Source organism: Helicoverpa armigera, chromosome 24 (genome assembly GCF_030705265.1).
Source record: "Helicoverpa armigera isolate CAAS_96S chromosome 24, ASM3070526v1, whole genome shotgun sequence".
NCBI classification, from domain to species: Eukaryota; Metazoa; Arthropoda; class Insecta; order Lepidoptera; family Noctuidae; genus Helicoverpa; species Helicoverpa armigera.
Genome location: NC_087143.1, coordinates 5,404,080 through 5,421,106, shown reverse-complemented (window position 1 = coordinate 5,421,106; position 17,027 = coordinate 5,404,080). Strand labels below are relative to the sequence as shown.

At 36.4% G+C, this 17,027-nt stretch overlaps 2 protein-coding genes across 2 annotated transcripts; one reads left to right on the top strand and one right to left on the bottom strand.

Moving 5' to 3' along the window:
* Positions 1–56: 56 nt before the first annotated feature.
* Positions 57–12,354, bottom strand: LOC110383198 (maternal protein exuperantia). The gene is made up of 10 exons (XM_049849945.2): positions 12,181–12,354; positions 7,543–7,714; positions 6,492–6,644; positions 5,959–6,101; positions 5,373–5,578; positions 4,685–4,820; positions 3,742–3,890; positions 2,912–3,054; positions 2,086–2,182; positions 57–1,688 (listed from the first exon to the last, which is right to left on the bottom strand). The coding sequence occupies exons 2-10, from the start codon at positions 7,699–7,701 to the stop codon at positions 1,627–1,629; spliced, it is 1,248 nt and encodes a 415-aa protein (XP_049705902.1). The 5' UTR covers positions 7,702–7,714; positions 12,181–12,354; the 3' UTR covers positions 57–1,626.
* A 725-nt stretch (positions 12,355–13,079) lies between these two features.
* On the top strand, positions 13,080–16,927 carry LOC110383194 (tRNA (adenine(37)-N6)-methyltransferase). Its single transcript, XM_021343939.3, has 6 exons — positions 13,080–13,280; positions 13,351–13,448; positions 15,042–15,270; positions 15,478–15,635; positions 15,807–16,017; positions 16,255–16,927. Exons 1-6 carry the CDS (start codon positions 13,213–13,215, stop codon positions 16,805–16,807), a joined length of 1,317 nt encoding a protein of 438 aa, XP_021199614.2. The 5' UTR covers positions 13,080–13,212; the 3' UTR covers positions 16,808–16,927.
* Positions 16,928–17,027: the final 100 nt, after the last annotated feature.

Here is a 17,027-nt window from a genome sequence, read left to right as displayed (position 1 = left end):
CCATATTATTAGTTGATGTTATACCAATCATGTTGCACTAAATAAAACAAACAAGATAGACTTACATATTTATTAGAGATCTGAACAAAATAAGAAATTAAATTATATGTACAGTCTATGTTAAAACTAACTAAATTAGAGGTAAGTTAATAGGTACACACTTTTTCCATTACTTTGCTTATTGTATGGTGAACAAAAAAAACTTATTTATCGAAACGTTCTATGGCAAACGAAAAAGTGACGTAATGTAGTCAGCAAAAAAATGTTATAGCAATAGCCAGCATAAGTAACGCAAAAAGAAAGAAACAAAAAATAAAAATATTTTTTTAAATACCGGATGTAAATATCAGTCCATCCGTTCCTGTGATTGCACACACGAAATAAATAAAATGTATCTTTGAATAAATAAAACAAGTACTATATTGTACTCAATAAGTCCTCAGTGTACAAAATGACACAACATTGCACTCGCAAGGACCTAAACAAAATAAATACTGCTTCTTCTGAAGCCTTTTTTAAAACTGCTATATTAATTATTATTTAAAAATGTATAAAACTTTTTTTTCGTCTTTACCGCGTAACATAATTGCAATATTTTAAAATAACTCGACCGTATAAAATATGCGTATATGACATTGCGAACAACAATGTAAAGGTAAGGCCAAAATATTATGGGATATACTTTTATCTTATTACACTGAGTTGCTAAGGCACTCATCTACATTATCATCTATATTATAGAAAAAAACCTTTATGCGCAAGCAAAAGTGAAAAATAAAGTGGGCGTTTGAAAAAAAAATCTCGTCCATCGCGTAACATGCAAAACAAATATCTCTCAATTCCAAAGGAGACTTAAACCTAATTGTATAATACGAATAAATGTTTTGTCACATCTCTATGGCTCCGATGTAATGCTGTCGAATTAGCGACGAAGTTCCGATAAAACCGACGCACACAAACGATAAGTACGAATATACAATACCTATACACCCGCCGCCGGTCTTATGTGAACCAAAACTAAACTACTGGACGTAGTTCTCATGACATTATGCCTTCCCAATAGTGTATAAAAATTGACAAAAAATTGCACAAAATTATAAAATTGCACATTTGTTACATTTTAATATTGCAAACTAATAAAAGACATGCGCGGAGTAGGAAACTTGCAGAAACTAGCTTTTGTGTCTTTATATAATTGCCAAGCTCTGTGCCATATGACGCACGACGGCCTTATAAATTGGCCTGAAGCTCTTTCCCTAAGAGAAAGTGTACAAAGAAGAAAGACAGCCGTTTCAACCTCAGTAGGTGACTGAAGTTTGATGTTTCCTACTCTGTCATATACGGGCTAGCCGAACACTAAAGTTAATGTCCCACAGATGAACACTTATAAAAATATGTAAGACTGCAAATGCTTCAGTACTAAGTAAATATATGCCCAATATTGGCAATCTGAAGACCCTAAAATATTTAGGTGGTTGACACATTGCTGTAACTTTAGTGTTAGGCTTTATTACGTTGTTTTGAAGGACAGGAGCCCTGTTGTCGTCGCTAACACGAGAGCTGCTTACGACACTTAACGACAGCTATGGTAGAAAAGTCTAAGCTTTAATTGTGAAATTGTACGCCTTAGTTGGCCGCCACCGGTTCGGATGACGACGCTACTTGACTAGAATCACCCGCTGCCACATCTGTTGAAAGAAAGCTCTACGTTATTATATAATTTATCGTATTTTAACGTACCGTAATTTATCTACCTAGATAGTAAGCAAGAAATATGTTATATGGCAATAATCTTTTAATTCAATGTACATAGTTTAGTACATTTTAATGTTGTCAATTTAAAAGATAGAGGGTAGCTTATATATTTTTGGAGAGAGCAGCGCTATTTTATAACGTATCTTTTAGTCTATTCTCAGTTTTTTTTTTTAAAAGACTGATTAGCAAAGACTGCTAAACGATCTGTTAGATCCACAGCATACATTAAAAACAAAATTATAGCTTCTAGCAGAATAACATTATTAACCGAGTGCGGGAAGTAGTTCTCTCGGAACGGGGGTGAAAGCTGGTGTTATGTGCAATACTGACCATTGCTAGTCTTATTGGGTGAGTTATGTGGCGAGCTGTTCTGCGACTCGCTGGTGCTGCCCTCCGCCTCACCCGTCTCGCCCGCGGACGATGCGGCCTGCAACGAAAGCAAACACATCAGACAGGGTCAAAATTATTCATACAGATAGGGTCAAAATATAATATTAAAAAAAAAAAATACTAATTAAATTAAGACTTTTTCATTGTTCTCTAGAAATGTTACTGTAGATGACATTTTCAAAATCATTAATCTCTATTTTATCCCAAATACATCCATACTCAATATCAGTAGGTAATTAAGGCGACGAATTGGTCAACAGGCGCCAAAAGGGGTCGGAGCGTCTGAGCGGGGCGAAGATAACAATACGCGCGCTAGCTTATAACTAAAAGTCGTAAGCGACAAAATGGTTTTGTAATTTTATTATTTAGAAATGATAATAATTTGATAAAAAATCCTTCTACAATTTCAAAGAGTATGTATATACTCAAATACTCAACTACTAAAAAAGTTAAGAGGCTTAAATCGGTCCCGTTTGCCCATAATATGTGAATCTCTTTTTAAAAAGAGGTATGTTTGATATATTTTTCTCTGTTATAAAAGTTACCTAATCATGTTTCTACGTCTAACAAAATAAGGTTTATATCATGAACTTTCAGGTAACCAAGTTGTATTTTGATCCGTTTTGTATTTACTGAGAAAAATTGAGATCCTTGGAGCCAAAAATTCCAATTCGTCCTCTTAACTAAAGGTCTTTTGTAAATAGCAATATGTATCATTTCTTTAACAAGTGCTGATACAAATTAGTCAAACATGGTTAGTACTCACTCTATTTTTATTCCTGGGAATTCTTGGTTTTGGTCCCTTCGGCTCCTTGGCGGGGTCGAAATGGCAGTCAAATATCTCAATCAGTTCTTTTATGTCTTCCTCCTTAGCCGACACGGTCAGCGACGACATCTGCTTCTCCAAGCCTGTTCACAGAATGGTCATTTAAAAAATAAAGATGGATAACAAAAAAAATATAAATGTATAAATATATAATATATAAATGTATAATAAATATATAAATGTATCGGGACATGTGGTCCTCCCCGTGGTAAGCTATTTTTAAGCTTGTGTTATGGGTGCTAACACTGACACACTGTATTGATTTAGTACGCCCCTCCATGTATTTCAAACTAGCTTTTGCCCGCGACTTCGTTCGCGTGGAAAAGTGACTTCTGGCAGATTTTTGGCTTGACTAATAGATGGCGCTTGACTGATATATGTCCGGAATAAATTTTATTTTTTATTTTTGTAACAAAAACTATCCTATGTCCTTTCTCAAGTTCCAAACTATGTCCGTACCAAATTTCACACAAATCGGTTCAGTAGTTTAGGCGTGAAGAAAAGATAGACAGACAGAGTTACTTTCACATTTATAATATTAATTAGGATAGTGTCCACAGCTTTCCTATTTTGGCTCACGTTGAGCAGTTTGTAGCATTACGTGCACCAAACCTTTCGTCTCATAGCAAAAAGAACAAAACCAACAAGAAAAGTGATCAGAGTTTGCAGCTCTCACTCAGTCAGCTGCTAAAAGTTTGTCTACTGGGGATACAACCTTATAGGGCACGATCTCAAGTAAAAGTGGTAATATAAATAGGTGTGATCCTCACCGACGAGCTTCTGTTCCTGCCAGGCGTCCTTGAGCTGGTCGTAGAGCAGGCCGGCGTCGGCCAGCAGGCGCCGCAGCTGCGTCACGCGCTTGCGCTCCGGCCGCGCCGACCGCAGCAGCGGCGCGAACACCGGCCGGAACGTGTTCTGTCTGAGGGCGGATAGTTGTTTGTTATGTTACAGTATATAACCTGTTATGTAGACTCTATCTAACCAATACTTTCTGGTACCTACGATCAAAGTTGGTAGGTAGGTAAAGTTACATCTTGTCTGCACAATAAAATATGACTTTTTTTTAAACAGAATTAACAATAAGATACATATGCATTAATGCAACATTACTGCCATTGGAAGTGCCACTTAGCTGATGCGTCCAATGCAACTTTCTGCGCCGAATCGCAGCACAGTGACGAAAAACAACTTTGTCCAAATTGCATAGACTGATTTTGATAAACGATAAATAGGCATTTACAATATGTCTACGCCGGAACGCAACCCGAGTGAAACGGAACGGCTACGTGAGGCGACGTGTGCGGGGGGGTTCCGGTGAACTGAACTGCCATTTTTTCTCTCGAACGAAACGCATCGTTATTTTACGAAATATTGTTGTTTTAGTAATTATTGTCGAAATACAAGCGTTAAATCATATGAGGTCGGTTTCATTTACCGCCCAAACACAATAAGATGAATTCAAACGTACAGCCAATGATAAATGGTTTCCGAGTTTAGAAATCATCTTCCGAGCTTTTCCCCAATTATGTTGGGGTCAGCTTCCAGCCTACCCGAATGCAGCTGTGTACCAGTGTTTTACAGGGAGCTATTTCTGAGTTTTGAAATGTAGAATATAATTTTTAAGAATAAAAATAATGTTTTTAAAAATAAATATACTGTACAGGTATAAGTGCTCTTCCACTCGTTCTTTGTCTTCCGGTGAATGTAGCTTACCTCTCGAGCAGTTTCTTGAGCGTGGCGAGCGCGTCGAGCTCGGTGTGCACGGGCCGCGCCCACACTCGAGCAGTCTCCACCATGTCGCGGCTCGCCGCCGCGCCCTCGCCGCCCGCGCCCACTTCTTGCTGCTCACCTGAGGGCAAAAAACACAGGTTATTGCGATACTCATGTGTACCATCCTATGTCCTTCTCCAGAGTCTAAGCTACCCTCCTCTCTAATTTTCAGCTCAATCGGTCCAGTCGCTCACGCGTGATGCCGTATCCAAGGGATATAGGGATTCATTTTTGTATAGAGATAGAAATCGATTTCTTTCAGATTAATTTACATAATTGTAAATCGAATAATGGCGTTATTAAAGCAAATTGGATTCCTCATAGAGTACATCTATTTTTAACATACAAGGAAAACAAACAACTTTTAGCAATTTTGCCTAAAAAATAGATATGATTCGAAACAAGTTTTTATAAAAATTTAAACAATTCTAGAGTTTTATAATTGTAACGATTACATACGGTTTAGCTTCGAATCGTAATAATTGAAACCAAGGAAAAACTTGGCATCATAAGCCAAAACAGTTTTTACGGTAAATAAATTCATTTAGAAACCTATATTACATTTTACTCTATATGAGAAAATGCCATTGCCCTGCAGTGGTACGACAAAAAGGCTAAATACCAAACATACCTTGTGCCAAATGCTCGACAATCCTATAAGCTGCAGTAGCACGTTCGAGGGCGCTGTCCACAGACAGAGAGTCGGCGTCCAACAGCACTCGCGCCAACACTCGGAGGGACACCGACTTCACTGTGGCCTTGCATTTGTCGGCCGCTAGAGCGTAGCTGTCCGCGAAACCGGCGACTATGGATTTGAAACGGTCCAGAAGCTTGTATCTGTGGAAAAAGGTTTAGATTAACTTTAATGTTCAAAATACTAACATTATTAAGGTGTTGAATTGTGTTACTTTTTAATTAAACAACCCATTTTTCTGTGGAAGAATAGGTTTTCATTACCAGCTATAACCCAATCTATACTAATATTATAAAGCTAGAGTTTGTTTGCTTGAACGCGCTAATCTCAGGAACTACTGGTCCGATTTGAAAAATTCTTGCAGTGTTAGATAGCCATTATCAAGGAAGGCTATATACTTTTTATTCGGGTTCGTGCAGAGGTTCCCACAGGATGCGGGTGAATCCGCTGGCAGAAGCTAGTATGTTATATGAGGCTAATGACAAAATTCTATCACTAATAACTTAATCAACAGATGCGATACCTGGTGAGAGCTTCAAGCAGCATGGTGGGGCTAAGGCGTCGTGGCTCGTGGTAGATGAGGATCACGCTGCCGTCTCCCTTCTCCTTCTCCAACCAGTCCAGGAAGTCGGACAGGGCGGATATCTCAGACTTAGTTTTCAATATCTGTGGAACAATGGGATGGGTCAGAATCTTACATTTGAATATTTTTGACTTTGTATCAACTTGTTTAGTAGATAATTAACAGTTTCCAACTGGGTTTTATATCAACAACAGTACAGCTACCTAAATAAAGTCAACCGATATCGCCCGACTTTTCCAAACGCAGTAGCTAGCATATTATGTTTTTGAACACCTGTTGCTGCAAAGTATGATCATCACCGTTTTTTCTTTCCAACTCTAAGACACAGTTAAACCTTTTAGAGGTGCTGTACAATTAATTGACATGCAAAAGTCACTTCAGTTTCTTTGATTTCAAAATGACCATACAACTATTGACGAACCTTGGTCTATTTGTGCAGTTCTTTTTTTGTAACCAATTGGCAAAAACCTCACCTTATGAGTATTAGTATCTTTGAGCATGCGGTAACGTCCCACAGTGACAACGCGGACGTTGTGTCGGCGTCTCGCACCCGGGTTCAGGTCGCCGTAAGGCATTATATACTGAGAGTACGACTGCTTCGGCGTGTAGGCAGCTATCTGGCAGATCTGGAACAATTCAATATTTGTACATGTTGGAATATATGGGCTTGAAGGATTGATTGAAAAATAAGTGGACTTAGTTTCCAAAGTGTGAAGGGTTTTATAAAACAAAAGACTGCTAGTATTTTCCAACTACAGCAATAAGCTAATGGGGAGTGATTTGATGTTTACCTAATAAAAAAGAATTCGAAAATAGGAAAATCATCGTGAATTAGCAGGGGAAAATTCTCAAAATATGAATAAAGTTAACATCAGTGCCGAGACACGTGTTACAAAAGGCGTAAAAAAAATAGTTCCTATTGTTTTTTAACTTGGCTAAAAATAACCAAGTTTCATAACTGGTAATAAAATTGTATTCAGAAGTCAAAAATCAGAACGCCACAAAGCGATACTAATGGAATCGCGATAGAGAGCTTTAATTGAATCCCATTCACTGTCAGACATAATTAGGACTCCCCCACGGAGACGCGACAAGTCATGCAACAGGTTGCGACGTCCCGCCGAATTTCAGCGACGCAGACAAAGCTACATACATTCGTCAATGTATATCTATATTGAGACTATTGAGATATACAAACAGTATGTAGAGAAGTTGTACGGACTATGCAAAATATTTTCAGTTACAAAACTATAGACATGTATGTGTCAAGTCTACCTTCAAGCAATATAACTATTATTGCCCTTTCTGAATAAATTCGTTCCTATTAGGAAGAATAAAAAATAACCTTATACCATAGTTGAAAGCTTCTGTTCTTGCTAGGTTTTAGACAGACAGACACGTACATCTTATTTCTAAGAGGGGGAAATCCCTATGGTCATCAGCCTAGAAACGTGCCGAATTTGTATACTATCTTTATACAACGACATCATAGAAAAATTTCGTGAAGACGATTATCGAACTTACCTCATCAATAAGCCTGCGGCCAGTGGTATCCATGTCCCAGCCGACCAGCGCGTACTTGCCCGGAGGCAAGCCTGCTGGCTTCTCTGCCAACGCTGGCGGAAGCTCGTTGGTCGCCTCCATCTCGCCCCCGTTCGCCTTCGCTTCGGACACCATTGCCATTGACTACGGCGAGCTGGTGGCAAAGGAGATTCGTTAATGGTGGCATCTTGTTTCACATTATATTTTTTACTGACACGAAACTTGAGGGTAGATTTTTATAAAGTTTTCTGTCGTTTTTCGTATCCTCTAGCTGGTTAATGATGTAGGTATGTAAAATAAAGTAAATGATCTTCACGAACTCCCACCCGTAGGCATGGAAATCTTTTGCTGACCTGCAGTCTTAGATTTTGAACCACGCGGTCCGAAATTTAGTTTTGTACAGTTATCGGCACGGATATTGAGCCCTGACCTTCACCTGCGCAGAAGCGATTTACTGCCTTATTGCCTTATACGTAAGGGTGCGCAAAGCGATCCCCACTCTTCCGCCGAGAGCTCAATATCCGTGCCGGTAACTGTATTTTATATCACAAAAAAAATACAATTTCAATAATTGTAATTTACAAATAATAAATGTATTTCCTAAATTAAACATGTACTTTCTAACATTCATTTTAGATCCTAGATGCATCCTTTTATACGTAGGTGTGGCGTAGCAACATAAACTCGACAATAATTTGCATAATTTATTTCGCAGCGAAAACAGCGTGTGCACCCCGTGCCGTTTCGCGTGGCTGTGCCGTCGCGACTTGGTCATCCGTATTTATAATGTTTACCCTACCCCGAATCGAAACAGCCACCCTTGTCCCTTCCCTAAAATCTAGATTCGATCGGAGGGGGAAGTTGGGGTGCAACTTCGATACCTAGCGTAGGTTGTATAGTCGAATGCAATATGCAGCTGATTTTAAGCTTTTGTTCCTACGGATGAAGGTCGTTTATTTACTAGACCTGTTGGTTGTTAAGATACGTTCTTTATAGTGTAATCGGGAAGTGTTCTGTGTTGAGTAGGTAGTCTCGCACGGCCAAAACTACTAATTAGGCCGTGCATTATTAAATTGTAAATGTGTAGGATCTGAAACTAAACTACTGTATTATTTATTACTTTTATTTACTTGTAAAGAATCAGCGACAACAGGGTAAAACCTAGATTTTATTGTAATTCATAGTTCAACAGACAAGCTTATATCCTAAGTTAGGTCAACGGCCCCGTCTAGATAACGGCGCAATCAATCAAGTCTACTATGTCGAAATTTTTGTAGGTAGATAAGTCTGTCTGGAAAATAGGTGTGTCGAGAATAACTACATAAAAACCGACCAAGTGCGAGTCGAACTCGCGCACATAAGGTCCTTACCATCATGGGAACCCTTAACTAAAATATTTATTTTAAGTATTTCTTGTTCTAGCTACTCGAGTCTCATGCAATGATCATTGCGCGAATCCAACTTGCACTTGGCCGGGTTTTTTGTGACGAATTTTGGAATAAAATTGACATTCATTTTAGCCAGCCTTTGTTGGGTATTTTTAATATCTTAGCGATATCTAAAACTGGCCATAAACACTAATCTTCTATGTAGAATTAACGTTATTATCGATGGGCTTTACCACCTTTGTCCCAAGTCGGTAAATCGGCTTCTGTTGATAAACAAGACTAACTTTCACTCGGATACCCACGCAATTTTAAGTGGCGCTTAAATCTTATGCTATCGCTGTCGCCATGACACGAAATCCGCCTTACAAATACCTATTAATATATCTCTTTCTAACAAAATAGCTTTTTTCAAACTGGCAGTAACTATGCAATTTCGAAAACTTCAAGGATTTTTATGTATTTACTTATTTTTGAAATACTCTCTAATAAAACAAAATAACCATTCTACGAGTGTATGTAGTTTTGACGGAAGCTGTCCATAATGTAGGTAGGTATAGCTGTTTGAAAAACTAGATAAAACATGTACCTACTCAGTCAAACAATTTTTCCTCTAAGTTTATCTTTCGGTTATTCCCCATAATACCTACCTAAAATATTTGTATAGGTATTTGGTGAGCAAGTGACCTACAAGTTGACATGACATTGTATTCTGGCAAGTTGAGGCAAGCAAATGAGGGGATTACCCTATTTATTTATTTGAGATGAAATGAAGTATTTAGACTTTGCCTTTCTGTGAATATTGAAGATTATGAAAAAAAACGAACAACTTGCCCTGGCTTTGCACAGGTGTAAAGGTAGGATAAGCATGTATTCATAATATTAAAAAAATATACTTATTTATATTGTTAGTTAATACATAAAATGTAATAGATAGGTGCTTTTCAAATTGTTCCTAGAATTTGACCAGGCACTTTCTGGACCAGGCAACTTTTCAATGAATGTTGAAATTAGATTATTTATTGTGTTGAATTACCTGTATCTACAGCTTAATACAGTTATCGGCACGGATATCGAGCCATGACCTTCACCTGCGCAGAAGCGATTTACTGCCTTATTGCCTTATGCGTACGGGTGCGCAAAGCGATCCCCACTCTTCCGCCGAGAGCCCAATATCCGTGCCGGTATCTGTACTTTCATTATTTGCATGCAATTAAACATTTTCTGTGATGCAATTGCATGTCTCTGCAAGTCATGTATTGTTTAAATTCAAGTAACATTCCAAAAAAAGAAAATGAGATGCAAAAATACATTTTATTTTTAAGACACTCAAATTCTTTGATTCTTCATATTATGTATTTTTTACATTCACTCATTGAACAACAATTCATGTCTTTAAAAATTAATTTTCACATAAAATATTTAGAGACATGTGAAAACTTTGACACGGCCATAATGTGACAATAAGAATAAAAAAATTTGATACCATACACAATCATAACTAATCGGATACATTTGCAACACTGGTGTTCAGTTCAGCTACACTTATTAAGACAGAAAGACGACCCTTCAGGGTTGGGAAAAATCATTAGCATTTTAAAGATAAAAATATGACCTGTAGCTTACATTTCCAAACCACTGACACACTACACGTACGTACGTACATCAGTAATACTATAGTTACAATTTTTAAGTCACTACGGATTACCATCCATCTCCTGAGCCTTATCCCAACTTTGTTGGGGTCGGCTTCCAGTCTCACCGGATTACCCACATGGTAAATTGCATGTCTATTTGAGCACTAGGGTGGAGTATTATTCCTAAAATAACTAATGAAGAAGGATGATCCTAAAAACATACAACTGCCATAATATCAATGTGACTTAGCTGAAGACACAATCAAGAATCTTAACTCTATCTTGAGCAAGAGTAGTGGATTGATGATTATTATATTATCAATACAAGAAGAAGAAAGCTGATATAAGGCAGATGATGATGCACTAGTGAAATGCAAAGTGCATGTGCAATAGGCCTGACTGCATATAGTCAAAAGTTGAGAATGCATTACTGTACCAGTCTACAGTACACATGTTGCATCAAAGGTATGGCCTTGTAATATAATTAGCTATGTGTAAATTAAACCATAGGTCTATATGACCTTCAAGTTGTTTATCAACATTTTAAAAGTTCCTTGACCTCTCTTTAGAACATCAAAATTTTATGTGTAGAGAAAAAGTGAAAAGATGCTATGTTGATCTTTCTAAGTAAATGCTGAGTCATAGGTATTATGATAGTGATGACTCATCAGGATATGTGGTCACAAACATAAAAGATTGCCTTCACATTTTCTGGTATTCATATTCTTTACTACAATGGATTTTCACAACTAGACAACTGACTAAAATCTGTGTGCAAATACTGAAGTTTGTTATTGTTTATTGACCCTTAGTAGATCTAATTTCTTGTTATCCTGTAAGTTAATGAGACGCTTGTGAAACAATGATGTGAATTTAGTATTTTTTAAAAGATAAAATTTTGCTGGGTACCCACTTATCATTACAAGTCTTGTGACATGACTTCTAGATTTTTTTGTTTAGCCATAAAATACCTACTTATCTCTCAGGTTATGAAAAATTCTTGTCAGTATTTGCATTAAATAATATTATCGTTTTGTCTACATCCTACTGATAATTTGCTACTTGATAATATTTGAGTAGGTAACAAATTTGTTTAAAAATATCTATTTTGTTTAATAAGCGATAAAAATAGACTCGAGGGGAAGTGAATGTTATGTAGAATCGAATGCACCACTGAGGGTTATAGTTGCAGCATCTATTCATCTATTTTCGTTTAGCTTCAAAATAAAATGAAGGTACTCTCTTATCACCGGGACGAAAATAAGCTGCGTGAAGTTGGAAATAACAAAACTTTATATAATTCTTTTAGTTGAGGCGGCAAGTAGTGCGGCATAGGCTAAAAAACCGGCGCTCAAAATAATCTATCATGTGAAAACAAAATAATTACGCCGATCAGAGACCACCACTCCCACCACTTAAAATTAAAAAATATACTGCCAGATGTCCCGTTTTCTATAAAAAAGAATTCCTAATACTAGATTAATCTTTAAATAGGCATAAAATACGGAAAATTTGAAATATAGGACACGTGGCGGTCTTTTTCTAGAGACATTTTGCCCCACCCCAGCATGTCAAAATAATTTCAATGGGATACTCACAACCTAAATGCAGTGACGATTGGATGATTCCAAACAATATTTGTTTACAGGAGATCCTTTCCGATGTCCCGCTAACGCTGCAAAGTAAAATAATTTGGTAAAAATATCACAAAACCTAAGCACGTGTGCGGCAAATGGCAAACCGCAATAGTAAGTGATGTGATAAAATGAATGAAAAATATTTGTTCTTATCGATTCGAACACGATGCCATCGAACTGAAATTGATTAGTTGTTTGTTTTTAGTTTTATTCTTATAAGTGTTACTCTTTTTTCTTTTAATTTTTATCATTAAATTTAATAAGTTGAGATAAAAAATTTCAGTTCAGAAAAATAATAGTAATACAGTAATAGTTTGCCATCATAGCGCACATAACCAATCATGTAAAAAATGCAAATGATTATTTACTTTTGTTAAAACTTTTTATACTTTAAGCTAGGTTGAAATTTTAAGGTTGCGATGATTTAAAACTTTATCGATAAATATTTCTTCTTATCGGCTCAAGAACATCACTATGAAGCCAATACAAAAACGGGAAAGAACTTGGAAGAAACATTGGCACGTTCGAAAATTAACAAATATTTTAACTTGTAGGTGAAAAAGAAATAGTTTTCGGAGATAGAGGAAATAATTTATTAATAATAATAAAATCTACCAATTATTTATTTATTCAGGCAAACCAATGTTATGGATTATGGAACTTAAAAATTATGCATGGGTTAAAAATTGAGTAACGCTTCTATATCTTTTTATTAATAATTTAATTATTACACTAGGATGGCCTAGCAAATCTTACTTTCAGAATATTTTTATCTTTGAATTTGCTGTCTGTTTGTAGTCGAGTTACTAAAAATCGAGTACACAGGAACACATGTAACGTGAGCGAAATGGGCAGACTCTACTGTCAAAAATAGTTGAAAATTTGAAACGGCATTATAAATAATGACAGCTGAACATTCCGCGACCACACTGTACAGTGCATTAATAAATAGAAACGGATTTTTCATAATAAACTCTCAAGATATCAAATAAAATGACGGATAATATAGAGTACTATCGAAATCAAATCACTCTAGCAAGGACTGAAATCAAGAACCTGAGGTATGTGAGAGATATTCGCTTTTAATGTCGTGCATTATTTCGATCCATAAATCTCGTGCTCTTTTTCTAGGCAGCAAATATCATCACTGAAACAGGAGCATACGAAGGAAATTAGATACATTAAAAACCATCTGAATGTGCTGCGATGTGCTAGCTGTGGCGACATAGGTAAATTAAATGAAACAAACTATCTTGTAGAAACCAAATTTATCAGTTTACGCCTGCATGCATATTTAGAGCACATTGAATCGTTGAATGTTATTGCTATTTTATTTATTGATCAATTAAATGGTAGAAATCTTTATTTTCGACTAGTGTAGATTAGTCATCAGTTTTTGTGAAGCCTTTTAGAAAATATTGTTATGATAGAAAGACAATACATTCATTCATAAGAATGTGATGTATCAAAAACACAAAAGTAAGAATGATTTAATAGAAGAGAGAAAATAAAGAAAAATATGCTTTAGCACTAAATGCTTCAGTGCAGAGTGTTACAATATGTATATGTCACCGTAAGATTACAAACATCGTTAGATTACAATCTATCTCGAGAGATTGTAAACTGTCAAATTATTGTGAACCGTAACATCTGATTGCAATTTAACGCATTATTTTTCGCTTTATTATAATCTATCGATGAGAAATTGTCAAATTGTCAACTGTCCGAAAGCTCTCCCTGATTGGTCAGTCTTTTTGTAAGATCGACCAATAATCCGTTCTGTTCCCATGGAGTTCCCGTAGAGTTAGGAATGAAATAGAGGTGTCAGTTAAATAAAATAAATGCTCTTCAAAAATTCTTCAAGTATTTATTATTTAGTACGAATATGTAATTAATATTCCTGACATATGGAGAGAACAAATTGTAACGAAATATTTATTCTTCAAACACAAATTGAAATTGGAAACATATTGATTTCTGACACTTACGCGAATATTAGGCATTTAAATAAAACTACTTTTACGGATTTCATCGCGGTTATATTATATTATTTAATCCCGACGTTTAAAACCGACCGCGATAAAATCCGTAAAAGTAGTTTTATTTAAATGAAATTGGAAAATTATAAGAAACTTTTATAAAAAAAAAAAACAAAACAATTAGGTAGTTTGTCTTCAAACACAAATTCATTCCTAACTCTACGGGAACTCCATGGCAACAGAACGGCTGGTCGTGATTGGTCGATCTTACAAAAAGACTGACCAATCAGGGAGAGCTTTCGGACAGTTGACAATTTGACAATTTCTCATCGATAGATTATAATATAGCGAAAAATAATGCGTTAAATTGCAATCAGATGTTACGGTTCACAATAATTCGACAGTTTACAATCTCTCGAGATAGATTGTAATCTAACGATGTTTGTAATCTTACGGTGACATATATATGTAGCTATATGTAGTTTATCAGTTGTGTTAGCACCCACAACACAAGTTAATTAATAACTTAGCATGGGGCTTACCGACCGCATGTGAAAGATGTCCCGAGATTATAATTATATTGTTGCTATGCTGGTTGTAAACTTTCTACCTCAATATTGGTTGGGCTGTCAATCAAAGTCAATGTTATTTGTTGCAAACATAGGTAATAAGTACATAAGACATGTTGAAGCATACATAACAAAGTGTGGTATGTTTCGCTCGTCAGCATGCAATTTAGAAATGAATCTCAAACAGACAAATCTAAATCGCAATACTAGTCAGTCCATAAGTAATCACCTTAATTTTATGTTAATCATGATAGTAAAAACATTTTCCTTTCAGCAACAACAGTAGCAGTGAACCAAAATGGTGGGGATGTACTCCCATTGGATCCGGAAGCTATTACATATAAACCGATTGGATTTATTGAAACACCATTTCATAATAAACGGGGAGTACCACGCCAACCGTCTGTGATGTCCAATGCTAGGGGAGCTGCGGTTATTGATACGAATGTATTTAGTAATCCAGAGCATGCTTTGAGTGGTTTGGAGGAGTTTTCTCATATATGGTTAGTATTCAACGAAAGACCATATTATTACTTTTTCAGTCTATTTTCTTAGCAATTAAGTCCCATCTGAATAAAATTATTCCTGCATATTCTAGTATCCCTTTGATGATAACCATGAAAAAGAAACCTTTCGAAGGTCCCAGCATATTTGATTTTGATGTCAAATCCATGTCTTTGTCTTAATAATACTTTTAATATGACTTCCAGGATAATATTCCATTTCCACATGACGGAGAGCACCAATTCCCCTGCGAAGGTAGCGCCTCCTCGACTCCGCGGTGAGAGACGAGGTGTCTTCTCTACTCGTTCGCCTCACCGAGCTTGTCCCATAGGACTCTCGCTGGTCAAGATAGAGAGGATTGAAGGTATTTTAAACTTATTTTTAATTGTTTTATGGTAAAGAATGTAAGTATGTTAGTGCTAGTAAGTGTTAGCAAGCTGTTAATGACAGTTTTCTTCATGAGTCTTTACTTTAAAAATTTGTAAGGTGAAAACTCAGATGTCTATATCTTTTAATACCAGTAAATTTTTCAAAGGCAACAAAATATATTTCCTGGGTGTGGACATGGTGAATGGTACCCCACTGCTGGACATAAAGCCGTACATCCCTCAGTATGACTACCCCATCCCTGGCTTCGGTGAAAACAACATGTCTTCGCTTGTACGGCCACCTACGGAAGGTATCAGTGATGCAGCAGAATCACTCGCCAATCTGGCTGTTGATGATACAAATTTTGATACACGGAGGTTAGTACAAAAATATTTTGGAGATTTAAATTGTAGAAATGTCTGTTTCCTTATTTCAGTTTGCAAAAAAAAATATAAAAAAGTCCATATTATTATTTACCATAAACAGTTTTGGTTATATCTTTTATCCAATCCTTAGAATATCAACATTGTAGTCCAATGATAAGCTGCAAAAATAAAATAACTTGCATTTTTTAATATATACCTCCTTTCATAAAAATTATATCTCTTTTCCAGTCTCAGCCCAAGGATTACGAATCCAATTGGCATAGACACATCCACACCTTCGCCCCGGTCTCCTTACGATGATGAACCATCACCGGAACAACCAAACAATGCTGGGACTCCAATATCACCTTCATCGGAATCACCATCAAGTGGAAACTACCAAGCGCCTGCAAACCGACGGGCTGACACCGAAAGAGGTGCACCTGATGGCCAAGAAAGGTATACCCCACCACAATCTGCTCATTTGACCAGCATAACTCACGATGGTATCAGAGTAGCACCATGGATTTCAAATCCACCGTCTCAAAGCTATGTTGTGAGATTCACTGATGATGCCCTAGCCCGGCTTAATGAGCTGATCGGAGACCGAGCACAGGCCTTCAAGGCTAACATCGAATGCCTGCTATCTGATGACCCACGGTCCCACTATGTAAGGAATAGATATCCTGATCATGAGTACAGCTGTGTACTAGAAGATTTATCAATAAGTTGTGTGTTTGATGCCAGTACATTGATCTGCACAATTGTAGCTATAAGGAATGCTGAAGATTTACAGACATAATGTAGAATATTATTATTGTCTTATATATAATTTATTGTAGCACATGAAATCAGTCATCTGCACATGTTTGTTATGAATTTTATTATTGCGATTGAAATATTATAAATCAATTTTATTGAACATTGCAAGGATATTTTTATTTAAGTCCCTTGATTCTGATGAACATTATTACTATTGATACCTACTCCTAATACATGTCAGTTCAAGAGGGTGCTATTTT